Source organism: Pan troglodytes, chromosome 8 (genome assembly GCF_028858775.2).
Source record: "Pan troglodytes isolate AG18354 chromosome 8, NHGRI_mPanTro3-v2.0_pri, whole genome shotgun sequence".
Taxonomy (NCBI): domain Eukaryota; kingdom Metazoa; phylum Chordata; class Mammalia; order Primates; family Hominidae; genus Pan; species Pan troglodytes.
This window is the reverse complement of record NC_072406.2, coordinates 85,477,210-85,496,932: the sequence shown is the minus strand read 5'-3', so window position 1 is coordinate 85,496,932 and position 19,723 is coordinate 85,477,210. Positions and strand designations below refer to the sequence as shown.

The following is a 19,723-nucleotide window of genomic DNA, read 5'->3' as shown; positions in this document are numbered from 1 at the left end:
ACCAACGCTTGCAAGATGGATGGCTTTTGTAGCACTTTCCTTGGCGCGCCTGGGATTCGCCTAAAACTTCTGACTCCAGCAGGGACTCACAAGTCTGAGAGGGATCGCACCGCCACTCCCACAAGACACCACGAGAAACGCCTCTTTTGCAGCAGTATAAGGTACGTTAGGGGTCACCGTGTTGCATTGTGGGAAGTATAGGGCGGCAAGTGGAGGAGGCGTGGCGAGCGGATCATCCGCTTCCGGAGTCGAGGTTTTCGGGCTTGTACCGCTTGGCGGTGCGGCCTGGTGTCGGCTTGCAGGTTCTTTCTGTGTTTGTTCTCTGCCCTGCCAAGGCCGTAGAGCTGGTGCGTGCGGGTAGCGGGGCTCTCCGAGGAGCCGCAGGCCGGCGGCACCATGGTCCACCTCAGTGAGTCATCGGGCCACCGCGAGACGTTCCGGGCGGTCACGGGGCTCGGGAGTTCGGGGCCGGGTGGGGAGTGCTCTCCCAGGCGCGATGGAGGCAACCCGAACCTGAAGCAGCCACACTGCCTTACATTTGATCCTTCTCTCAGTTTTTTCCCCACTTAATCACCGCTGAAAAATTTCCACCCCATTGAAGCAGCTAGGGCTCCGACAAGGTCACAGAGCCTAGTGAATGGCAAGCCCATGCGGAGTGGGTTTGGGTATGAGGAGGAGGTCATTGCTGGCTGGAGTGGCCAAGAGGGGTTTCACAAAGAAGAGTAGCATCTAAACTGGATTGACAGGAATGGATTGGAAGTGAGACATTCCAGTGGGAAAAGGGAATTGTGCCGTCTGTGTCATTTTGTCCTTTTTGTGCTGTTTTTTGTGTCCTAACCAGCTGCTTTTCTACAGCTACTCTCCTCTGCAAGGCCTACCGTGGGGGCCACTTAACCATCCGCCTTGCCCTGGGTGGCTGCACCAATCGGCCCTTCTACCGCATTGTGGCTGCTCACAACAAGTGTCCCAGGGATGGCCGTTTCGTAGAGCAGCTGGGCTCCTATGATCCATTGCCCAACAGTCATGGAGAAAAACTCGTTGCCCTCAACCTAGACAGGATCCGTCATTGGATTGGCTGCGGGGCCCACCTCTCTAAGCCTATGGAAAAGCTTCTGGGTAACTCAGCTCTGGTCTTACCTTATTGAGGGGATTTTAAACTGAAGTCAGCTCCAGGACAGTAGGTGTAAGAATGATTTTCGGCTGGACACGGTGGCTCACGCCTGTAATCTCAGCGCTTTGGGAGGCCGAGGCGGGCGGATCACCTGAGGTCAAGAGTTTGAGACCAGAGTGGCCAACATGGTGAAACGCTGTCTCTACTAAAAATAAAAAAAAAATTAGTTGGGCGTGGTGGCACGCACCTGTAGTCTCAGCTACTGGGGAGGCTGAGGCAGGAGAATCGCTTGAACCCAGGAGGCGGAGGTTGCAGTGAGCCAAGATCGCGTCACTGCACTCCAGTCTGGGCAACAGAGGGCGATTCCATCTCAAAGAAAAAAAAAAGAGTTATTTTCATTCCCTCTAGGCTGTTCAGGACTGAAGTGGGAGCTGAAGTTGTGATCTAATTGGCATTTTGGATCTGGAGGCCCCTTTTGTGGACTCCTTTGTAAGACTTTGGGTGACTGGTATTTTATGCTAAAAATGGGAATAGTATGTTTTGAATGGCCATCTGTCAGTTTACGTTTTTTAAAGTAAGGGGAATATTGTTAGGGAAGTAGACATCCACTGTCTCCTTGCCGGGGAGAAGTAGTACAGAGTTTGGCAAGTGAGGAGCATGGTTTGCATCCATGCACTGGGTCAGATCTCAGACCTCAGTTCTGTGAGACAGAGTTCCTAGGGAAGCATTGGCTTATACTGTGTTATAATAAGTGAAAAATCTGTTACTTTTAGGTCTTGCTGGCTTTTTCCCTCTGCATCCTATGATGATCACAAATGCTGAGAGACTGCGAAGGAAACGGGCACGTGAAGTCCTGTTAGCTTCTCAGAAAACAGATGCAGAAGCTACAGATACAGAGGCTACAGAAACATAAATGAGCTGACTTCAGTGAGCATAGCAGTGGGAACAAGGTCAAGGTCCTTTTGAAACACTGCAGCGATCTTAATTTTGTTAGATTTGGAGTTCAATAAATGGAGTATCCTGAGTTGCCCTTGCTCTTCTGGCCTGGCCTGCACAGGGCCCAGGGAGAGATTTGTTCTTGTGTGACTTAGAGCTGGGTGTGGGTACTAATTAGCTTTTTTCGACTTTGTCTTGGGATAGACAGTGGCTATGGGAGGATTGGACTTTTGAGTTGGGCTCTGGGTCTCTTGGACAACTTTACAATTTACTGGCTTCCAAGACTTCCTGCTTCAAAACCCCCAGCCAGACTATTCATGGCCCATTTAGATCTTCATGTTCATCCCACAAGTGCAAGAACAGTTAACCTTTCTTAATTGATTTTTGTAATTGGAGGTTTATATTGTCTTGCCTAATGCATATTCTCTCTTTTTTTTTTTTTGGAGACGGAGTCTTGTTCTGTTGCCAGGCTGGAGTGTGGTGGTGCAATCTCAGCTCACTGCAATCTCCACCTCCTGGGTTCAAGCAGTTCTCCTGCCTCAGCCTCCTGAGTAGCCGGGGAGCTACAAGCATGCGCCACCACACCCAACTAATTTTTTTTTTTTTTTTTTGAGAGGAGTCTCGCTCTGTCGCCCAGGCTTGAGTGCAGTGGCGCGATCTCGGCTCACTGCAAGCTCCGTCTCCTGGGTTCATGCCATTCTCCTGCCTCAGCCTCCCGAGTAGTCCCAGGAGTAGCTGGGACTACAGGTGCCCGCCACCACACCCAGCTAATTTTTTTGTATTTTTAGTAGAGATGGGGTTTCACTATGTTATCCAGGATGGTTTTGATCTCCTGACCTCGTGATCCGCCCGCCTTGGCCTCCCAAAAGTGCTGGGATTATAGGCGTGAGCCACCGCCCGGGCAAATTTTTGTATTTTTAGTAGAGATGGGGTTTCACCGTGTTGGCCAGGATGGTCTCAATCTGACCTTGTGATCTGCCCACCTCGGCCTCCCAAAGTGCTAGGATTACTGGCGTGAGCCACCACTCCTGGCCTTAACGCATATTCTTAAATATACAAAGGTAGATTTGTTATGAAAATTGCTTTGGGGCTCTAATAACCTACCTTTTAAGAATGAGAAACTGCTGGGCTTAAGGGAGTTCAGTATGAATCAAGATTGAACCATTCAAATGTGGCTGTGATTTCTGCATATATCATAGATGGGATCCTTCTGAGAATACTGGAATAGGGAATTAGGACACCAAGCCAATTCAGCTGTGAACCTTATTCTTGTACTTTTCTTTCTTGCTGGTAATTTTATGGAGCAGGTTAAGAAAGCTGCTCTGTTTTAGGATAAACTGTATACCAATAATGTTGACAACCTGTAATGAGTGTTGCATTTTACTTCTTGTATCTTTTCCTTCCTACATTGATGCCAGTAATCTATAAGGGATCTTTATAGTTTGAATGTATTTGAATAACTTCAGTATACTTTAGTTCTACTTTTTTATTTGACTCACAACCATTCTTAGGTCTCAAGTATTCCCATGTGTTTTAAAAGCCTGAAGTCAGTGAGATGAAATTCAACATCAAGAATTTGAAGTAACTTGTAAGGAAAAATAATATAAAGATACCATTGGGGCAGTGGCTCACACCTGTAATCTCAGCACTTTGGGAGGCTGAGGTGGAAGGATCACTTGAAGCCAGAGTTTGAGACCAGCCTGTGCAACACAGCAAGACCCCGTCTCTACAAAAACTTAAAAAATTAGCTGGCTGTGGTGTTGCTCACCCATAGTTCCAGCTACTCGGGAAGCTGAGGCAGTAAGATCACTTGAGCCCAGGAGGCCAATGCTGCAGTGAACTGTGATTGTTCCACTACAGTCCAGCCTGGGTGACAGAGAAAAGAAAAAGAAAACATTACATAATTTGGCTAGAGCATAATAATTTGATTTTCTGGTTTTTGAAAATCTGAGTTGCAATAAAAGGATATTTCAGTGTGCGATTTCAATTTTCCGTAGCAAATGTATATATAGAAAAATGTCAAAATGGATGTATTTGAATACCTTAAAAAATACAAGAAACTGGAAGAAAGATAATATTGCAAAGCATCTACATATATCCTAGGCCTTTTGTGTACAAGGTTATTTGTGACAATTGTAAGGTATTATGAAGGCAGGTATGATTATCTCCGTTTTACAGATAGGGAAGCTGAGGCCTAGAGGTGGAAACTTGCCCAGTGATGTAAGACTCATATCCCGGTTATGCCCTCCTGGAAAGCCCTTCCCAACATATTATGTTGTCCATAGGGGGAAAAATGAGCAAAGACAGATGGCTTAACTCTGGTATGTGACTAAGATATAGGAAATTTATAGAGGAGGTTCTATCAATGTGCCGACTTACTCTGTGTTTTATGTTCTGAGAACGATTACCAGCCATCTCAAATTCTGTGGTTGTCAAAGCTCCCATGGGGTTGTTGCTGGTTGGCCCCCACTTGCTTTGAGACTTTGATGCCAGGGCAGGTTGAGAGGAACTGACTTCAGCTGAGTTTGATCTTGGATCTGGGAAAGAGAAATGCTTTGAAAATCACGGCAACTCTGGGAAGTTTAAAAGATATTAATGTATCCTGGAGAGTTTGAGACTTTGCAGAAACTTACTGGCAGAGCAGAATGATTCTGAAAAATGCTACATCAGTGAGGGGATAAGATATTTGATAAGGTATTTTCTGCCAACTCGGGTATTCACTTAGCATTGTTTATCCTTTAAGATATGTATACACATACTTCCTCTGTGAGTTTACCCTACTAACAAAGTTTTATCCCCAGCCTCAACCTTGCTTTGGGTCTCCAGGCCCAAGTTTCTCACCATCTCTTGGATGATTGCTCCAGCCCATTCTGCTGCCACCTGGGATCCAACATGTTCAAACCCAGCTGTGAACTTCACAGTATTAAAAGAAAGAGCCTTTGCTTCAGCAGTTTATGTTATTAAGACGGAGGCTTGGGTCATGTTATCTCTCTCCACCAATGTGTAAGGTGAAAGTCCTATTAGGTAAGAGTTTTTGGAAGACCCGTGTTTTGTGCTTTTTGGGTTTCAGTATAGGGTTTTTTCCTGCAGGGCTAGAGGGAAAGTACCCCAGCATTTCCAACTAGTGGGGTGCAAAATTATTTGGGTCTACAGCTTTACCTATTCCTTTCAAGAACATTTTTGAAAAAACACATCTGTTAAGTTGAACCATGTGTAACTGCTGAATGCTGATGTTTGGCCGTTTTCTACTTAAAAAAATAGGCCAGCAGTTTGTAAATTCAAGCTAATATATGAACTTTTTGAAAAAGTTGTTCTGGGACACTAAAAGGTAAGACGGACGCCAGATTTCCAGAGCAAGGGGAGGAGAGACCCGAGCAACATCACTTCTCTGAAGACCTAGCTCCTGCGCGCGGCCGGGGACTGTGACTCCACATGCCGGCGTTACTTACCCGGGCCCGCGCCTGACTCGCCACACCTCATTTTGCGGCCGCCGTAAAGCGCGGATGCGCGGCGTGGCCACGCCCCTTCAGTGCTTGTGACGCAGGCGCCCTGGGCTTTTTGGGCGCGAAAAAGCCACAGTCCTGGGTTGTACCCGGCGCAGCTGGGAGCGGCTGCTTCCTCCGGGGTCGTATCTCCGCCCGGCATGGGGCTGCTGGACCTTTGCGAGGAAGTGTTCGGCACCGCCGACCTTTACCGGGTGCTGGGCGTGCGACGCGAGGCCTCCGACGGCGAGGTCCGACGAGGCTACCACAAGGTGTCCCTGCAGGTACACCCGGACCGGGTGGGCGAGGGCGACAAGGAGGACGCCACCCGCCGCTTCCAGGTATGCAGGGTCCCGTCCCGAAGCCGACCGGCTTCGCGGGCCTCCCCCTAGCCTTTTGGCTACCGGGCCCCGCCCCGGGGGAGCGCGCTGAGCTCCGCTTGGCGCCTTCTGATCTTTATTTCTCGCGCCGCCGTTTCGGTGGGAGGAGCAGGGGTGATTTACGGATACTCTTTGCCCTCAGATCCTGGGAAAAGTCTATTCCGTTCTCAGTGACGGAGAACAGAGAGCAGTGTACGATGAGCAGGGAACAGTGGACGAGGACTCTACTGTGCTCACCCAAGACCGAGACTGGGAGGCGTATTGGCGGCTACTCTTTAAAAAGGTAAAGGACTCTGGAGGTTTCTTTGTGACTGTTACCATCATTCAATCAACAAACCTTTATTGACTGTCTCTAAGATCTTGTATTTTGTGTTAATTTTGTAGGAATTAGGAATTTTGAGTTTGGCCTTGAAATACAGATACACGCACGCTTACTGAAACGGGCTTTAAATTTCCCGTTAATGTGATTGTTGCACTGAAAAGGGCCGATTTATTTTTTTTGCCGGATGCGCTTTATTTTACATATCCAAATGTAAGTCCTGATTCCGGATCACCTCTCACTCTTGGAAATTTCACTTAAATTTCCCTTCCCTGGTCCCTAGTTAGCAGTTATGAAGATTGGATTTAAAAAGGAGGACTCCGGAGAAGCTTAGGCATAGAAAATCTGGTTCAATAATTTCAACTCAAGCAACTGTTGTATTGCAGCAATTCAACACCCAACTCTAGTTTTACTAATGTACGTTTTATTTAAAGCAAAATTCCCAAAGTTAAAGCAAATCTCCTTTATCATCAGATATCTTTAGAGGACATTCAAGCTTTTGAAAAGACATACAAAGGTTCGGAAGAAGAGCTGGCTGATATTAAGCAGGCCTATCTGGACTTCAGGGGTGACATGGATCAGATCATGGAGTCTGTGCTTTGCGTGCAGTACACAGAGGAACCCAGGATAAGGAATATCATTCAGCAAGCTATTGACGCCGGAGAGGTCCCATCCTATAATGCCTTTGTCAAAGAATCGAAACAGAAGATGAATGCAAGGAAAAGGAGGGTAAGATTTTGAATACTGTGGATTTATATTTTGACTGCTTCCAAAAAGGATTTGAGAGTATTTACAGCAGTAGAAGTAAACATAAAACTCCAGAAATAAGGACTAGGGTTAACTTGGTCTATAGTTTTGATCTAATAAAATGGGCATACCAGTTCATCAAGAGAAACTTTTTCTAGCATGTTGTGCTCAAGATGATTTTTATTGCATAGATTGTTTAAATATCACCATAGTAAAGTAGCACTGAAATATTTTTTCATGTGGGCCAATTCTTGTAGCATTCCTGAGGCATTCCTCAGGAGATAAAGTTAGTGGAACCCGGGTACACAGGATGGGCAGTGATCCTTACTCGGTTGAGGGGGTAAGAAGAGAATGGCAGACACCGTCTTGTTAAAAGTGCAGATGTTTGGGCCTTTGCCCCGAATTTGATTCTTGAGTTGGATACAGAATTTTTCTTTTCTTTTTTTTTTTTTTTTTAAAGAAAAACTTTAGCTTAGCGGTCCCCAGCCTTTTTGATACCAGGTACCTGTTTTGTGGAAGACAGTTTTTCCAGTGACAGTGGGGGTGAGGAGAGTTGGGGGGGTGGTTCAGGATGAAACCTGAGATCATCAGGTGTTAGATTCTCTTAAGGAGCACACAACTTTTAGGACCACTGCTGCCTTCCTGAGTGCCCTCAGGGACTTTTCTGCAGCTTTTACATAAGAGACGCTGGCAGAGAGAAAGCTGACCTTTTTGTTGCCGGTGAAAATTTGAAGGGCCTGTTTTGCCTAGATAAGAGGCTGCACCCTTTCTGGTGAGCTGAGGGGAACGGTGGAGTGTATATCAAGACCATTTTGGTTTATAGGCTACATCTGCTAAGACTCAAGCTGACAATTATCTTAAGTCGTTCATCATTTCCTGAGATGAAACTGAGCACAGCTGCATTCACAGTAGACTGTTAGCTTGAGAAACTTCCCTAGAATTTGAGGAGAAAATGGCATAGTTTTGATAGACTGTTCAACAAACCTTAGGGGGATGCTGAATTTAAAGAGAGAATTTGAATACAAGGAAACGGTGTCTTATTGGGATAGGGGGTCCTAATGTATCATCATCCTCAGTATTAATAGCATTAATTGCTACTTATAAAATTCACAAGGGGTGTTGAGGCCTCTTATAGTTGTTGCCCTAAGGTGTTCTTGTGATATTTTGTAAACAATGCTCTAGGAACACTTGGCAAAGGGAGGCTGCTTTGAAATTAGGTAAATAAATGTTAAAACTGAGTTTATTGATGTTGGTTCTTCTGACTACTGGGGAGAAGTCATTTTAAACTGGGGTTGTTCACAAGGCACCACCAGTCCCATGGAGTAAATTGGGTTTCCAGGAGAGGAATTGGAAATACCTGTATCCTGGCAATTGCATCATTTGCCTTTTTTTTTTTTTTCTTTTTCTTTTTTCTAAGAGATGGCATCTCCATCACCCAGGCTGGAGTGCAGAGGCATGATCACAGCTTATTGCAGCCTGAACTCTCAGACTGAAGCCATCTTCCCACCTCAGCCTCCCTAGTAGCTGGGACTACAAGCACATGCCACCACACCAGGCTCATTTCTTTTCTTTTTTATAGAACTGAGGTCTCACTATGTTACCCAGGCAGGTCTCGAACTCCTGAGTTCAAGTGATCCTCCCACCTTGGCCTCCCAAGGTATGGGGATTACAGTTGTGAGCCACCATACCCGGCCTCATGTTCCTTTTTATCATCATGTGATTTATGAGTGCCAAAGTACTTACTACCTCTAGCAAATAGAATTGGGTAAAAAACAAATGGTAATTGGAATCAGGATCTACTGCTTGCTGTCAGCATTGTTGCCATTTAATGAATGACATAGTTATGTAATTCTATTCATTTTGTCTATTCATATATTCATAAAATTGAAACAATTATAGATTTGCTTTTGGGAAAGAGTATGTATTTTAAGCATTTCCTGGTGGCCCTGAGTCTCATGTGAGTTCCTGTTTCAGGCTCAGGAAGAGGCCAAAGAAGCAGAAATGAGCAGAAAGGAGTTGGGGCTTGATGAAGGCGTGGATAGCCTGAAGGCAGCCATTCAGGTAAACTTGGCAGTTTGTTGCCACATCTTTAATGATCTGATTCCTACTGCTAATATTTTCTTTGGAATGTTGTATTTTGTTTTCTTCTTTTAAGACATAACCGCATACCTTCTATTTGTCCTTTTAAAGTGTACAATTTGGTGGTTTTAAATGTATTTACAAAGTTTTACAATTATTAACACCAATTGTAGGACATTTTCACCATTCCAAAAAAACTCCATACCCATTAGTAGTTACTCCACTTTTCCAGCCCCTGGCAACCACTAGGTACTTTCTGTCTATGGATAATGTTGTGAAAGCTTGTGTTTTAACTTCTCAAACAGAGCAGACAAAAGGATCGGCAAAAGGAAATGGACAATTTTCTGGCTCAGATGGAAGCAAAGTACTGCAAATCTTCCAAAGGAGGAGGGAAAAAATCTGCTCTCAAGAAAGAAAAGAAATAATGGAATTTTTCTCTTCAAAGGTCCTTAGGTGTAAATTGATGCCATCATAGGCAAGGTGCAGGCAAGATTTGAAGGCAAAAGTCAATTCAACTCTTGAGAAAAGGTGTCTTTCCAGCCTGAATTTTTCAGATTGACTAGACCAAGCAGAATCTCTCAACCTGATCTTAGTATTTCCTAGAAAGCACTTGACGTTGTGTGAGGTCTCACCTGAAGGAACTTGGTGGTGACATTTGGGAGGGTGGAGGGAGGCAGTGTCCTTCCTGACAGCACTTGCCTCCATGGATCTTCTGTACACAGAACTCTTATCTAAGATGTGGTTCTGTTCATGCTGCTTTCTGCGATGTGCGTGTCTGTTAGAATAGGCTCTCTACCCAGCTAGAACACCTTCCAGACACTTGCTGGACAGCTATCTTCCACATACTTCCCAGTTTACATTTGGTCTTAATGATCTTGAATAGATCCTCTCTTCATTTTACTCAGCCAGGTTTTGTACTGATGTACAGGTGTTAAATTACTTCAAGCATTTTTGTAAGAGCTGTATATAATTTAATAAAAAAGGTAAAACATGATGATTAAGTTCTGGGGGCTTTGTAAATGATCCCACTAAAATGTGACCTAGGAAAAATATGAATGGTGTTTAGGATGAGAGAAAAGGGGAAAACAATAGCCCTGGTCAGCTTTATAATAGAGAGCCTGGTTTCCCTAGCATGAAGAGATGTATGTTGTAGTCCTGCCACTGATTACTGAAGTCCTGCCATTAATTGCTGAATGTCTTCACTTGGGCCACTGAGCTTGTCTGAATCTGTTTCCTTTTATAAAAGAGTTACTACATCAAAACAAAGAGTGAAATCCAAACTTGTCAAACTGTATGTATTGAATATGTCCAGTTTTTTGGTTAAAAAAAAATTGCACTGGCTTTGAGGGAAAACACACAGGGTGAGGGAATTGGGCTAAATGACTTCTTACAGGCCCCTTTCTGACTCTTTAACTTTGAAAGGCAAGCCATATTGATCCAGTTGTTATAGTGAACTCATGGTAATGGTTTGTGAGAACAATAGAGATTTTCATTTCTATGTAGATGAGTTGGTATGAGAATATATGGAATTTTTAAGGGACTGTTTAAATCTTTGATTTGTAGACTATTAAATACACCATATGCATAAAGTAAGCCTTTAGCTCTAAGGTAAAGACGACACGTTTTCAGTTTGTGACTACAAATAGGTTAAAAATAGATTTTAATTTTATTAAAAATATAATTTAATACAGGTTGTTTGAAGCATCTGTCTTCATATGATGGCCTTAGAACACCTTGGTATAATAAAAAGTTACCGTAATTTATGATTATTTGAATTTATCCATTCTGAAAATTAATAAGATCTAAAACTGGCATGACAATCAAGATTTGTATTTAGTGAAATTTAAAATAAATGTAAGCCATAGTTAAAACTGTTGCTGCATTCATGAATGCCCTTAGGAAAAGGTCCACAGTAAAATCAGAAAGCTGAACCTCTCCTGCTGTTTATAGGATATGTTTATGCTGAATTAATTGCCAGGGTTTCTTAAACTTTTAGGGAATTATACTTTGGTGGCTCAATAGTAGATTCTACAAATTATTTTTAAATTGATTTCCTTTCCTTAGAGCTGCAGGAGAATATCTGGCAAGGTGCATTTAATATTTGGAAAAAAGATATGACCAGTAACCTACTTTAGGAAGAAAATAAGCATCACCTGGCATCAGGTAGGCATCGTAAGGTTGAGCTGTCCTATCTGAAAAAAATATGCGATATAATTTATTACAGAAGTTACTTTATACTAATGCTTAACATTTATGTTTTTAGTTACACACCCCTTCCATTTTAATCTGCTGATAGGGTAGGACATCTAAAGAGAGTTTTAGGAATGACATCTATTTGATGAGGTCAGATTTTCAACAGCAAAATGACTTAAAACTGAGTACAACTCTCCAGAAATGAACACAGGCTGAAGTATTCTGAAGCCAGTGATATTGTCACTGATGATTTGCTGCTTTTTGTGTATGTGTGAGCTCATCAAATCCTATATGATTGAACTGATCATTGTTAAGAGACAACATGAGCAGTGATTTGGGTATTATTCACTGTTGCATCTTTGGGTACAGACTTGCCTTTCCAATGGGATAGGTTAATTTCTGCTGAAAGAGACAGTAACTGGAGATAGAAACAACACTCATGTCATTTTTGGCCGCTACGGTGTTTTGTTCTTCGGTCACTTGTGCCAAAATCACTCTTCATGAAGATGATTTCTAGTCGATCTTCTATACAAGCTCTGCATCACTTGATGACTGAATACTGCTTCATGAAATCTCATGTTTCCTGCAGCCTGATAGATTCTTCTCATTTGCTTTATGGTCCCTGCCTGGTTCGAGAGACTGGTCTGCCTCTGCTTTGAGATTTTGTAGACCCATGTAACTGAGGACCTGTCGGATGACATAGAGTAACATTAGTAGACAGTCTAGGTTTGATAATCACTCTCAAGTTTATAGCTAAGGGCTTTTTTGCTCCAATTATGAATTGGACTTTCTTAAGGTATGAAAGCAGTAAACTAGTTTTGTAGAAGAGCCCACTAATTAAAAAGAAGCAAGATGTCTGATTTACTCACTTCCACTTCAGTGTTACGTAAGTTATACCTGAGCTGTTTTTTTTTTTTTGGAGGTGGAGTCTCACTCTGTCCCCCCAGGCTGGAGGTGCAGTGGCATGATCTCAGCTCACTGCAAGCTCTGCCTCCCAGGTTCACCTCATTCTCCTGCCTCAGTCCCCCGAGTAGCTGGGACTACAGGCATCTGCCACCACACCCGGCCAATTTTTTCTATTTTTAGTAGAGACGGGGTTTCACCATGTTGGCCAGGATGGTCTCAATATGCTGACCTCGTGATCCGCCCGCCTTGGCCTCCGAAAGTGCTGGGATTACAGGCATGAGCCACCGCGCCCAGCCAGTTATACCTGACTTTCAATGTGGCTGAAATTGTAGCTCAAATGCAGATCTGAAAGCAGAATCTGACAAAAGCATTCAAAGACTACCAGACAATGCTACGGGGAACTGAGCTGAGAAATCACTTGGACTACAAAGATGGTTTGAGGCAGACTAGTTTTTTTTACCATAGTTGCTGATTATTTTGATCATTAACAGGAAACATCTCAGCTGTCCATTACTTCTAAATTTACCTTCGGCATAATAAGAATGACCCTGATGGTGGTGAGAAGACTGTCACAGGAAGAATTAAGAATTAGGACATCCTGCAGCCTGGGCAACATAGCAAGACCCTGTCTCTACAAAAAATAGATTAGCTGGGCATGGTGGCACTGCTTGTAGCCCTAGCTATGTGGGAGGCTTAGGTGGGAGGATCCCTTAAGCCCCGGAGTTCGAGGCTACAGTGAGCCATGATCATGCCACTGCATTCTGGCCTGATCAGCAGAGTGAGACTGTCTCAAAAAAGACATCCCTCAATTTTCTCCCATCACTTCTTTGTTAGTACATCTACAGAGTATAATTTAAAGATAAAAAGAGTTAATGCGATAGAATCAGACTCAGCATATCCTGATGGTTTAGAATTTCTTTTCTTACCTTGGCCTAACAGATTAACTGATCAAAGCAGTTTAATCCATAGGAATATGGATTTTGCCTGCATAATAAAATCCATGCTATGTTCTTAAAGAATATTTTGAACATTACAACAAGGACTAATTTGGGTTGAACTTTTTAGATTTAAAAAAAAAAAAAAAGGCAGTTTACCAAAGTAGTGAGGAGTTAATTTACATGGTATGAAGAAAACAGGAATCTGAAACTTTTTGGCTCTGAGCAATAGAACTCTCCTAGCTTTTTATTATACCCCATGTTCCAAAATGAATTTTAGGTGATTTACAAAGATGTGGGAAAACATTAAATCCAAGAAAATCTGAAAGAAGGGGAAATAGGTGTAGGAAAAAAGACAAAGGCTGGGTCTTAACACAACCACACAGTAGTAAATAAGGGCCATGGCCCCACCTTTACCTGCAGATCCCCTGCCAGGTCGGGCCTGATGAGGATACTCAACTGCACATGAGCGACGATACTGTGTATCCAGCTACAAGAGAAAAGAGGAGACACTTCTTATGATGCATCTTCTCACAAAGGATAATATTTTAGCAGGTTCACAGGAAAACCTTGAAATCAACAGTGGTAAAAGGCATAGACTACCAACTTGAGGGAAAAGTCAGCTGAGTGCACTGGGTTGAATTTCAAGTAGAAAATCCCAAGCCAGATGCCCACAAAGCCATTTATTGTAAAAATTGCAGATTCTTCAATGTTATTACTATGCCGTTAAGGAAATCAGGAGTTATAAATAATCCATATGGTTTAATATTTCAGTTAGTTCTAAGGGGGTTCGTCTCATTTCTTTTTGTTGGCTGCTGCATATATTTTAAATGAATGCTTTCATTTAAAACAACCAGCCTTTTCAGCAACATTGAAATACTTATGACTTTACCACCATATTGAAATTTAACTTTACATTTACTTTTTAGCATTATGAAATGCAAATATTTCACAGTTACCTCAAGGAATTAAGAAATGTAGAGATACGACTAAAATATTAAAATGCAAATATCAAATAAAGCTATATATGACATCCTGCTGGGGCTTCTGGAATAAAAACATCCCCCAGTAGTTCCCTTGAGAGAGCACTGAAATCAAGAGATTTCAGGAAGCTTTTTCTGGTGAAGCCCCTATATTTTAGAGATCAGGGGTCAGCAAACTTATTTTTTGCAAAGGGCCAGATAGTTATTATATTAGGCTTTGTGGACCATAGGGTGGTTGTTGCAACTACTCAGCTTCGCTGTTATGGTATGAAGGCAGCCATAGATAGCACATAAATGAGCTTGGTGGCACTGCTCCAATAAAAGTTTATTTACAAAACAAGGCGGTAGGCCAAGTGAGTAGCCCAGGAACTGTAGTTTACTGGCCCCTATTCTAGATGAAAACAGCAAGGAGCAAAGTGCTAGTCTGTAGTGCCAGGCCCAGGACAGCTAGCATTCTTTTTTTTTGTGGGGGGACAGAGTCTTCTCGCTCTGTCGCCCAGGTTGGAGTGCAATGGCACGATCTCGGCTCACTGCAACCTCCGCCTCCTGGGCTCAAGCAATTCTCCTGCCTTAGCCTCCCGAGTAGCTGGGATTACAGGCATGCACCACCATGCCTGGCTAATTTTCTTGTATTTTTAATAGAAACGGGTTTCACCATGTTAGCCAGGCTGGTCTCAAACTCCTGACTTCAGGTGATCTGCCCACCTCAGCCTCCCAAAATGCTGGGATTACAGGTGTGAGCCACTGCAGCCGGCTCACAGCTAGCATTCCTAATAAACTAAACAACTAGCTATCTCCCTTTTTATGACAGCAAATGGGGAGAGAAATGGTAAGTAATTTTTACTTTTTTTTTAATAAACTTAAAGAGAAGACTGAAACATTTTCATCTGTTCAGTTTTATTCCTAAGGCAATCAAAAATTAAATGTTTTTAGCCAGGTGCAGAGGTGCACACCTGTAATCCCAGCTACTTGGGAGGCTGCGGTGGGAGGATCACTTGAGCCCAGGAGTTTGAAGCTGCAGTGTGCTGATTGCACCACTACACTCCAGCCTGGGTGATGTAGCGAGATACTTGTCTCTTAAAAAAAATGAAATGTTTGGCTGAGAGCGGTGGCTCACGCCTGTAATTCCAGCACTTTGGGAGGCCAAGGTAGGTGGATCACTTGGGGTCAGAAGTTCAAGACCAGCCTGGGCAACGTGGAGAAACACTGTCTTTACTAAAAGAATACAAAAATTAGCTGGGCATGGTGGCAGGTGCCTGTAGTCCCAGCTACTCAGGAGGCTGAGGCAGGAGAATCGATTGAACCCAGGAGGAGGTGGAGGCTGCAGTGAGCTGAGATTGCACCACAGCACTCTAGCCTGGGCGACAGAGTAAGACTCCGTCTCAAAAAAAAAAAAAAGTTTCAGAGAATCTAGCTGTGTAATATAATCATCAAGTACTACTTAATAAATGTCCTGTGTCAGATTATAAGAAGGCAAATTCAGTAGAAGTTCTCAAACTTTCTGGGGTTCACACTGAACCCCAAGAATCAGAAATGCTCATGTTTCCTTTTCTTGTTTTTGGTGAGTTTCTCCCTAAGTCCGCCTCGTGGGGTCTACTAGAATGAACAGTGTTCCCTCAAAATTTATGTCCACCTGGAACTTGTGAATGTGACCAAGTTTGGAAATAGGGTCTTTGCAGATAAATCAAGTTAAGGTAAAGTCGCACTAGATTAGGGTGGGCCCTAAATTCAGCAACTGGTATCTTATAAGAAGAGGGAACCCTGGACACAGACACACAGGGAGGAAAGCCATGTAAAGACAGAGGCAGGCTGGGCATGTGGCTCATGCCTGTAGTCCCAGCACTTTGGGAGGCTGAGGTGGGAGGATCACTTGAACCTCGGAGTTTGAGACCAGTCTGGCCAACATAGTGACACCCTATCTCTACAAAATAAAAAAATTAGCAGGGCATGGTGGCATGCGCCTGTAGTCCCAGCTACTCAGGAGGCTGAGGTGAGATGATCACTTAAGCCCAGGAGGTTGAGGCTGCAGTGAGCTGTGCTCTGCACTCCAGCCTGGGCAACAGAGTGAGACCCTGTCTTAAAAGAAAAGAAAAGAAAAGAAAAAAAAGGCCGGGTGCAGTGGCTCACACCTATAATCACAGCACTTTGGGAAGCTGAGGTGGGCAGATAATGAGGTCAGGAGTTCGAGACCAGCCTGGCCAAGATGGCAAAACCCCATCTCTAGTAAAATTACAAAAATTAGCTGGGCGTGGTGGCAGGCACCTGTAGTCCCAGCTATTCGGGAGGCTGAGGCAGGAGAATCACATGAACCCAGTAGGCAGAGGTTGCAGTGAGCTGAGATTGCGCCATTACACTCCACCCTAGGTGACAGAGCGAGACTCCGTCTCAAAAAAAAAAAAAAAAAAAGGCAGAAATTGGGAGTGATGCAGCTGCAAGCCAAGGAACACCAGGGATCACAGGTGGCCACCAGAATCCAGGAAGAGACAAAAAGATTCTTCCCTAGACCTTGCAAAGGGAGCATAGCTCTGTTGACACCTTGATTTTGAACTTCTCGCCTCTGGAACTGTGAGGAAAAAATTTCTGCTGTTTTAAGGCACCCAGTTGTTGGTCATTTCTTAAGCCCTAGGAAACTAATACAGAGGTCTGATATTGATTATCCTTACCACTCTTCTCATAGAAGAAAAACTTTGCAGTGCTTTAGCCTGCCGTGGTTCAAGGGTCATGAGTTGGGACAAGTGTGCTGCAAACACTACCATCCTGAAAACTGTCAGGATGTGGGGTCCCTGGTTACTTCCCCAGGCTCTCCAAGTGCTCTTGCCACAAAGCAGATTATGTGGGGTCGAGCTCCCAGCCTACAAATGGGGAAGGTCAGTGCATGACCCCATTGCTGATCAGGTTTTTTCTATTACTTAAAAGGGCTAGTAAATGCCTAATAAATGGTAGGCAGTGTCAGCATTTAAAACACCAGTAGAAAGAAAAAGTCCTAAGCTGGGTACAGTGGTGTGCACCTGTAGTCCCAGCTACTCGGGAGGCTAAGGCAGGATTGCTTGAGCCCAGGAGTTCCAAGTCTAGTCTGGGCAACATGGCAAGAGCCTGCTTCTGAAAAAAATTTTTTATTAAAGTCCCAACTCACTCATCCACCAGGACTCATCATAATCTGAGACCACTTTTGATGTAATTCCAGAAGAACAGGATTACACAATAAAGTTATGCTTATCTGATGTGTACTGGGATTTAATATTCTTGCTTGTGGTCAGACATATCTTAAGTGTTAAATTGCTTAGAATTTGTGATTTCTGTATAAGGCATTAAAGAATAGGCATCAGGGACTAGTTAGAATTTGAACAAAATGTATTTATAACACTGTTTTTATTGTTGGAAATTCAACTTTTATTCTGAGTTAAGCCTCTAGATAAAATCTTAAGTCTGCCAAACTATTATTCCCCCCACCTTTTCTTTCCCCAACTATCAAGACCATTCTAGGAAGTATGTCACTCTACCAAAAATGATTGAGTTGTGTTGGGCCTGGGGAAAAAGTCAGGCAAAAGGAGCCTTTCTTGTGGCTGCTGATAGTTAGGTTCATCCACCACCGCACTTTGAGCTCGACTAGAGTCGCCATGGGGTTTCTGCAGAGGAGACAAAAGTTACAGAAACAGTGAAAACTATCTGTAATGTGGTATGTAGTTAAAACCCTATCGACCATGGCAGATATGGTAAGTGCAGGCCAAACAGCTCCAATTCCACGTCATAAATTAGCACTGTGTTTGTACTTTTGACAAAACACAGTATAAATCAAGATCAGGGCACAGATCCTGCAGAATTACTGCCCATTAGGTTGTATGGTAAGTACATGGAGAGGCAATATGAAAGAAACATACCATCTGTCTTTGTGGCCCCACAGTGCTCACATGTTCCACTTCAGCTGTGCCAATAGGTGGTAGCAGATTATTTCGACTCAGGGGCATCGGTGAGGGAGAGGAGAGCGAGTTGGGTGCCACTGGGCTGCAGATCCCACCAACAAACACCAGGGTATGAAAGCATGAAGTTATAACAATACCAGCAAATTGATTAGAAATCAGATAAATGAAGCAGATGAGTTTAATGTGCACAGAAAGCTTTAGGCTACCTATGTTTTTAAGTAGAGATCTCAGGATTTTTGGAAAATTAGTTTTTAAAATAGTGTTTTCTGATTTTGTTTTGAAGCTCTATACTCTGGGTACACAACAGAAGCTGGCCTTTTCTCTCCCACAGAACTGGAATAAAACATTTGTCCCTATCTGGTATTGCACTTCTCTGCTGATTTGGATTTGTAAATTCCCAGCTGATGATGGAATTCTTGACAGTTCTGGACCTTCTGGTTATCGTTTTCCCTAATAACTATAGTTCTCAGGTAAAGTTCCTAAACCTTCATTCCCTTCAGTAGGATCTGGAGCAGCTTGCAGTATTCCTTATCCTTAAGACAGTAATTGAAGCTGAATGATACTTTCATGTCCCAGAAGTAACAAAGCAACTTACTTTTCAACTTTGAAAAAAAGTACTGTCAGAAGGAATGAGAGATTAATTATACATCAAGACTACTCATCCCCAAATGAATGCATTTATAGCTCTGTTGGTATAGATATAGCTACATCCACATAATAATGCTTAACTTGGAAGCCGCATTGAAAACACTGCTGTGGCCTTATTATCTCATACCTTTGAGGATATTTTTAGAAATTAATCATCCTAAGACATTTTGTGAATCAACAGCTAAAAGAATTCTATGTTTAAAATTGGCTCCTAGGTATTTTTGCATGATGAGGCTCAGAGTGTGTAGTGAATGAAGGGTGGGAAAGGCGATTACTTTTAGTGTCACTTCCTAGGAGGTGCTAAGGGATATTTTTCCTGGTATGTAAGCAACTACTTATCTGAGGTTTATGAAGTTTTCATTGTCAATGGAATAAGCAGATCCCAATGGTACAGAAAAACCTTAAAGGGGAATTAACTATTATTTTGGAGTGAATTTCACTGACTATGTTCCCACCACGGAAAATGTTTGATTAAATAAATAGGTTCTTTATTCCTTTTGTAACCCCAATATAGTATTCTAGCCAACATTTTATTTTTACAAATAGACAGAACTCTTTAGCTAGATCAACAGAAAGATTCAATATCTATTTCATTAAAATTATTTAACCCCTGCTGGGTGCGGTGGTTCACACCTGTAATCTCAGCACTTTAGGAGACTGAGGCAGGCAGATTGCTTGAGCTCAGGAATTTGAAACCAGCCTGGGCAACATGACAAGACCCCTGTCTCTACTAAAAACACAAAAAGTTAACCTGGCATGGTGGCACCACCTGCCTGTGGTCCCGGCTACTTGGGAGGCTGGGGTGGGAGAACCACTTGAGCCCAGAAGTTGAGGCTGCAGTGAGCCATGATCATCCACTGCACTCCAGCCTGGGCGACAGGAGTGAGACTGTATCTAAAAAAATAAAATAAAATAAAATTTAACCCCATTAAAAAATTCTGTGTTGGATCTAAACCCATGGGCAATCTGTCATAAGACTACTTAATGATTAGTTTCTAGGCATAGATTTCAGTCTCATATTTAAATTAACTCTGTATGTAAAATGTGTTAGTTTTACCACGGTTTCCAGAAGTTCTGCTTTTGA

At 43.1% G+C, this 19,723-nt stretch overlaps 4 protein-coding genes across 23 annotated transcripts in view; 2 read left to right on the top strand and 2 right to left on the bottom strand.

The window, feature by feature from the left end:
- LOC107966746 (putative uncharacterized protein DNAJC9-AS1) overlaps window positions 1–5,692 on the bottom strand; it is a 45,004-nt gene extending 39,312 nt beyond the window's left edge. For 2 of the 5 annotated variants that reach the window (XR_010146636.1, XR_010146637.1), the window contains exons 1-2: window positions 4,889–5,518; window positions 4,427–4,584 (exon numbers count right to left, since the gene is read on the bottom strand). Coding sequence is in view for 3 of the 5 variants with exons in the window: in XM_054660255.2 (XP_054516230.2) it covers window positions 1,314–1,316; window positions 4,427–4,584; window positions 5,497–5,692 (357 nt within the window). In the remaining 2 variants the exon portion in view is untranslated. Of the gene's footprint in view, window positions 1–1,115; window positions 1,317–4,426; window positions 4,585–4,888 lie in introns of those variants that run through there. The other 3 variants (XM_063780775.1, XM_063780776.1, XM_054660255.2) reach the window with 2 other exon arrangements.
- Window positions 266–5,473, top strand: MRPS16 (mitochondrial ribosomal protein S16). Of its 2 annotated transcripts, none has more exons than XM_063780777.1 (3): window positions 266–409; window positions 856–1,116; window positions 5,376–5,473. In XM_063780777.1, exons 1-3 carry the CDS (start codon window positions 397–399, stop codon window positions 5,471–5,473), a joined length of 372 nt encoding a protein of 123 aa, XP_063636847.1. In that variant the 5' UTR covers window positions 266–396. The 2 variants fall into 2 exon arrangements, with proteins under 2 accessions (XP_063636847.1, XP_508171.3); XM_508171.5 differs by lacking the exon at window positions 5,376–5,473 and adding an exon at window positions 1,885–2,135.
- Window positions 5,629–19,593, top strand: DNAJC9 (DnaJ heat shock protein family (Hsp40) member C9). 4 transcript variants are annotated; one of them, XM_016918584.4, is made up of 6 exons: window positions 5,691–5,870; window positions 6,052–6,192; window positions 6,703–6,957; window positions 8,950–9,036; window positions 11,119–11,217; window positions 18,323–19,593. In XM_016918584.4, exons 1-5 carry the CDS (start codon window positions 5,691–5,693, stop codon window positions 11,170–11,172), a joined length of 717 nt encoding a protein of 238 aa, XP_016774073.2. In that variant the 3' UTR covers window positions 11,173–11,217; window positions 18,323–19,593. The 4 variants fall into 4 exon arrangements, with proteins under 4 accessions (XP_009456969.3, XP_016774073.2, XP_009456970.3 ...); XM_009458695.4 differs by having other exon boundaries at window positions 18,275–18,347; XM_009458694.5 differs by lacking the exons at window positions 11,119–11,217; window positions 18,323–19,593 and adding an exon at window positions 9,360–10,048 and having other exon boundaries at window positions 5,629–5,870.
- FAM149B1 (family with sequence similarity 149 member B1) overlaps window positions 10,698–19,723 on the bottom strand; it is a 78,596-nt gene continuing 69,570 nt past the window's right edge. For 7 of the 12 annotated variants that reach the window (XM_009458700.5, XM_009458698.5, XM_510611.9 and 4 more), the window contains 4 exons: window positions 17,950–18,073; window positions 17,572–17,697; window positions 13,506–13,578; window positions 10,698–11,934 (listed from right to left, as the gene is read on the bottom strand). In XM_009458700.5, coding sequence (XP_009456975.2) covers window positions 11,861–11,934; window positions 13,506–13,578; window positions 17,572–17,697; window positions 17,950–18,073 — 397 coding nt within the window. In that variant the 3' untranslated portion in view covers window positions 10,698–11,860. Of the gene's footprint in view, window positions 11,935–13,505; window positions 13,579–17,404; window positions 17,698–17,949; window positions 18,074–19,723 lie in introns of those variants that run through there. The other 5 variants (XM_063780760.1, XM_063780762.1, XM_063780761.1 and 2 more) reach the window with 3 other exon arrangements.

Excerpts from the sequence above, each read along its gene's own strand:
- MRPS16 (XM_508171.5), top strand. Across the intron at positions 1,117-1,884 it reads GCCTATGGAAAAGCTTCTGG|GTCTTGCTGGCTTTTTCCCT; the intron begins GTAACTCAGCTC and ends TGTTACTTTTAG.
- DNAJC9 (XM_054660253.2), top strand. The coding sequence starts at position 5,691 with ATGGGGCTGCTGGACCTTTGCGAGGAAGTGTTCGGCACCGCCGACCTT. Across the intron at positions 6,193-6,702 it reads GGCGGCTACTCTTTAAAAAG|ATATCTTTAGAGGACATTCA; the intron begins GTAAAGGACTCT and ends CTTTATCATCAG. Across the intron at positions 9,037-18,274 it reads GCCTGAAGGCAGCCATTCAG|CTCTATACTCTGGGTACACA; the intron begins GTAAACTTGGCA and ends TTTGTTTTGAAG.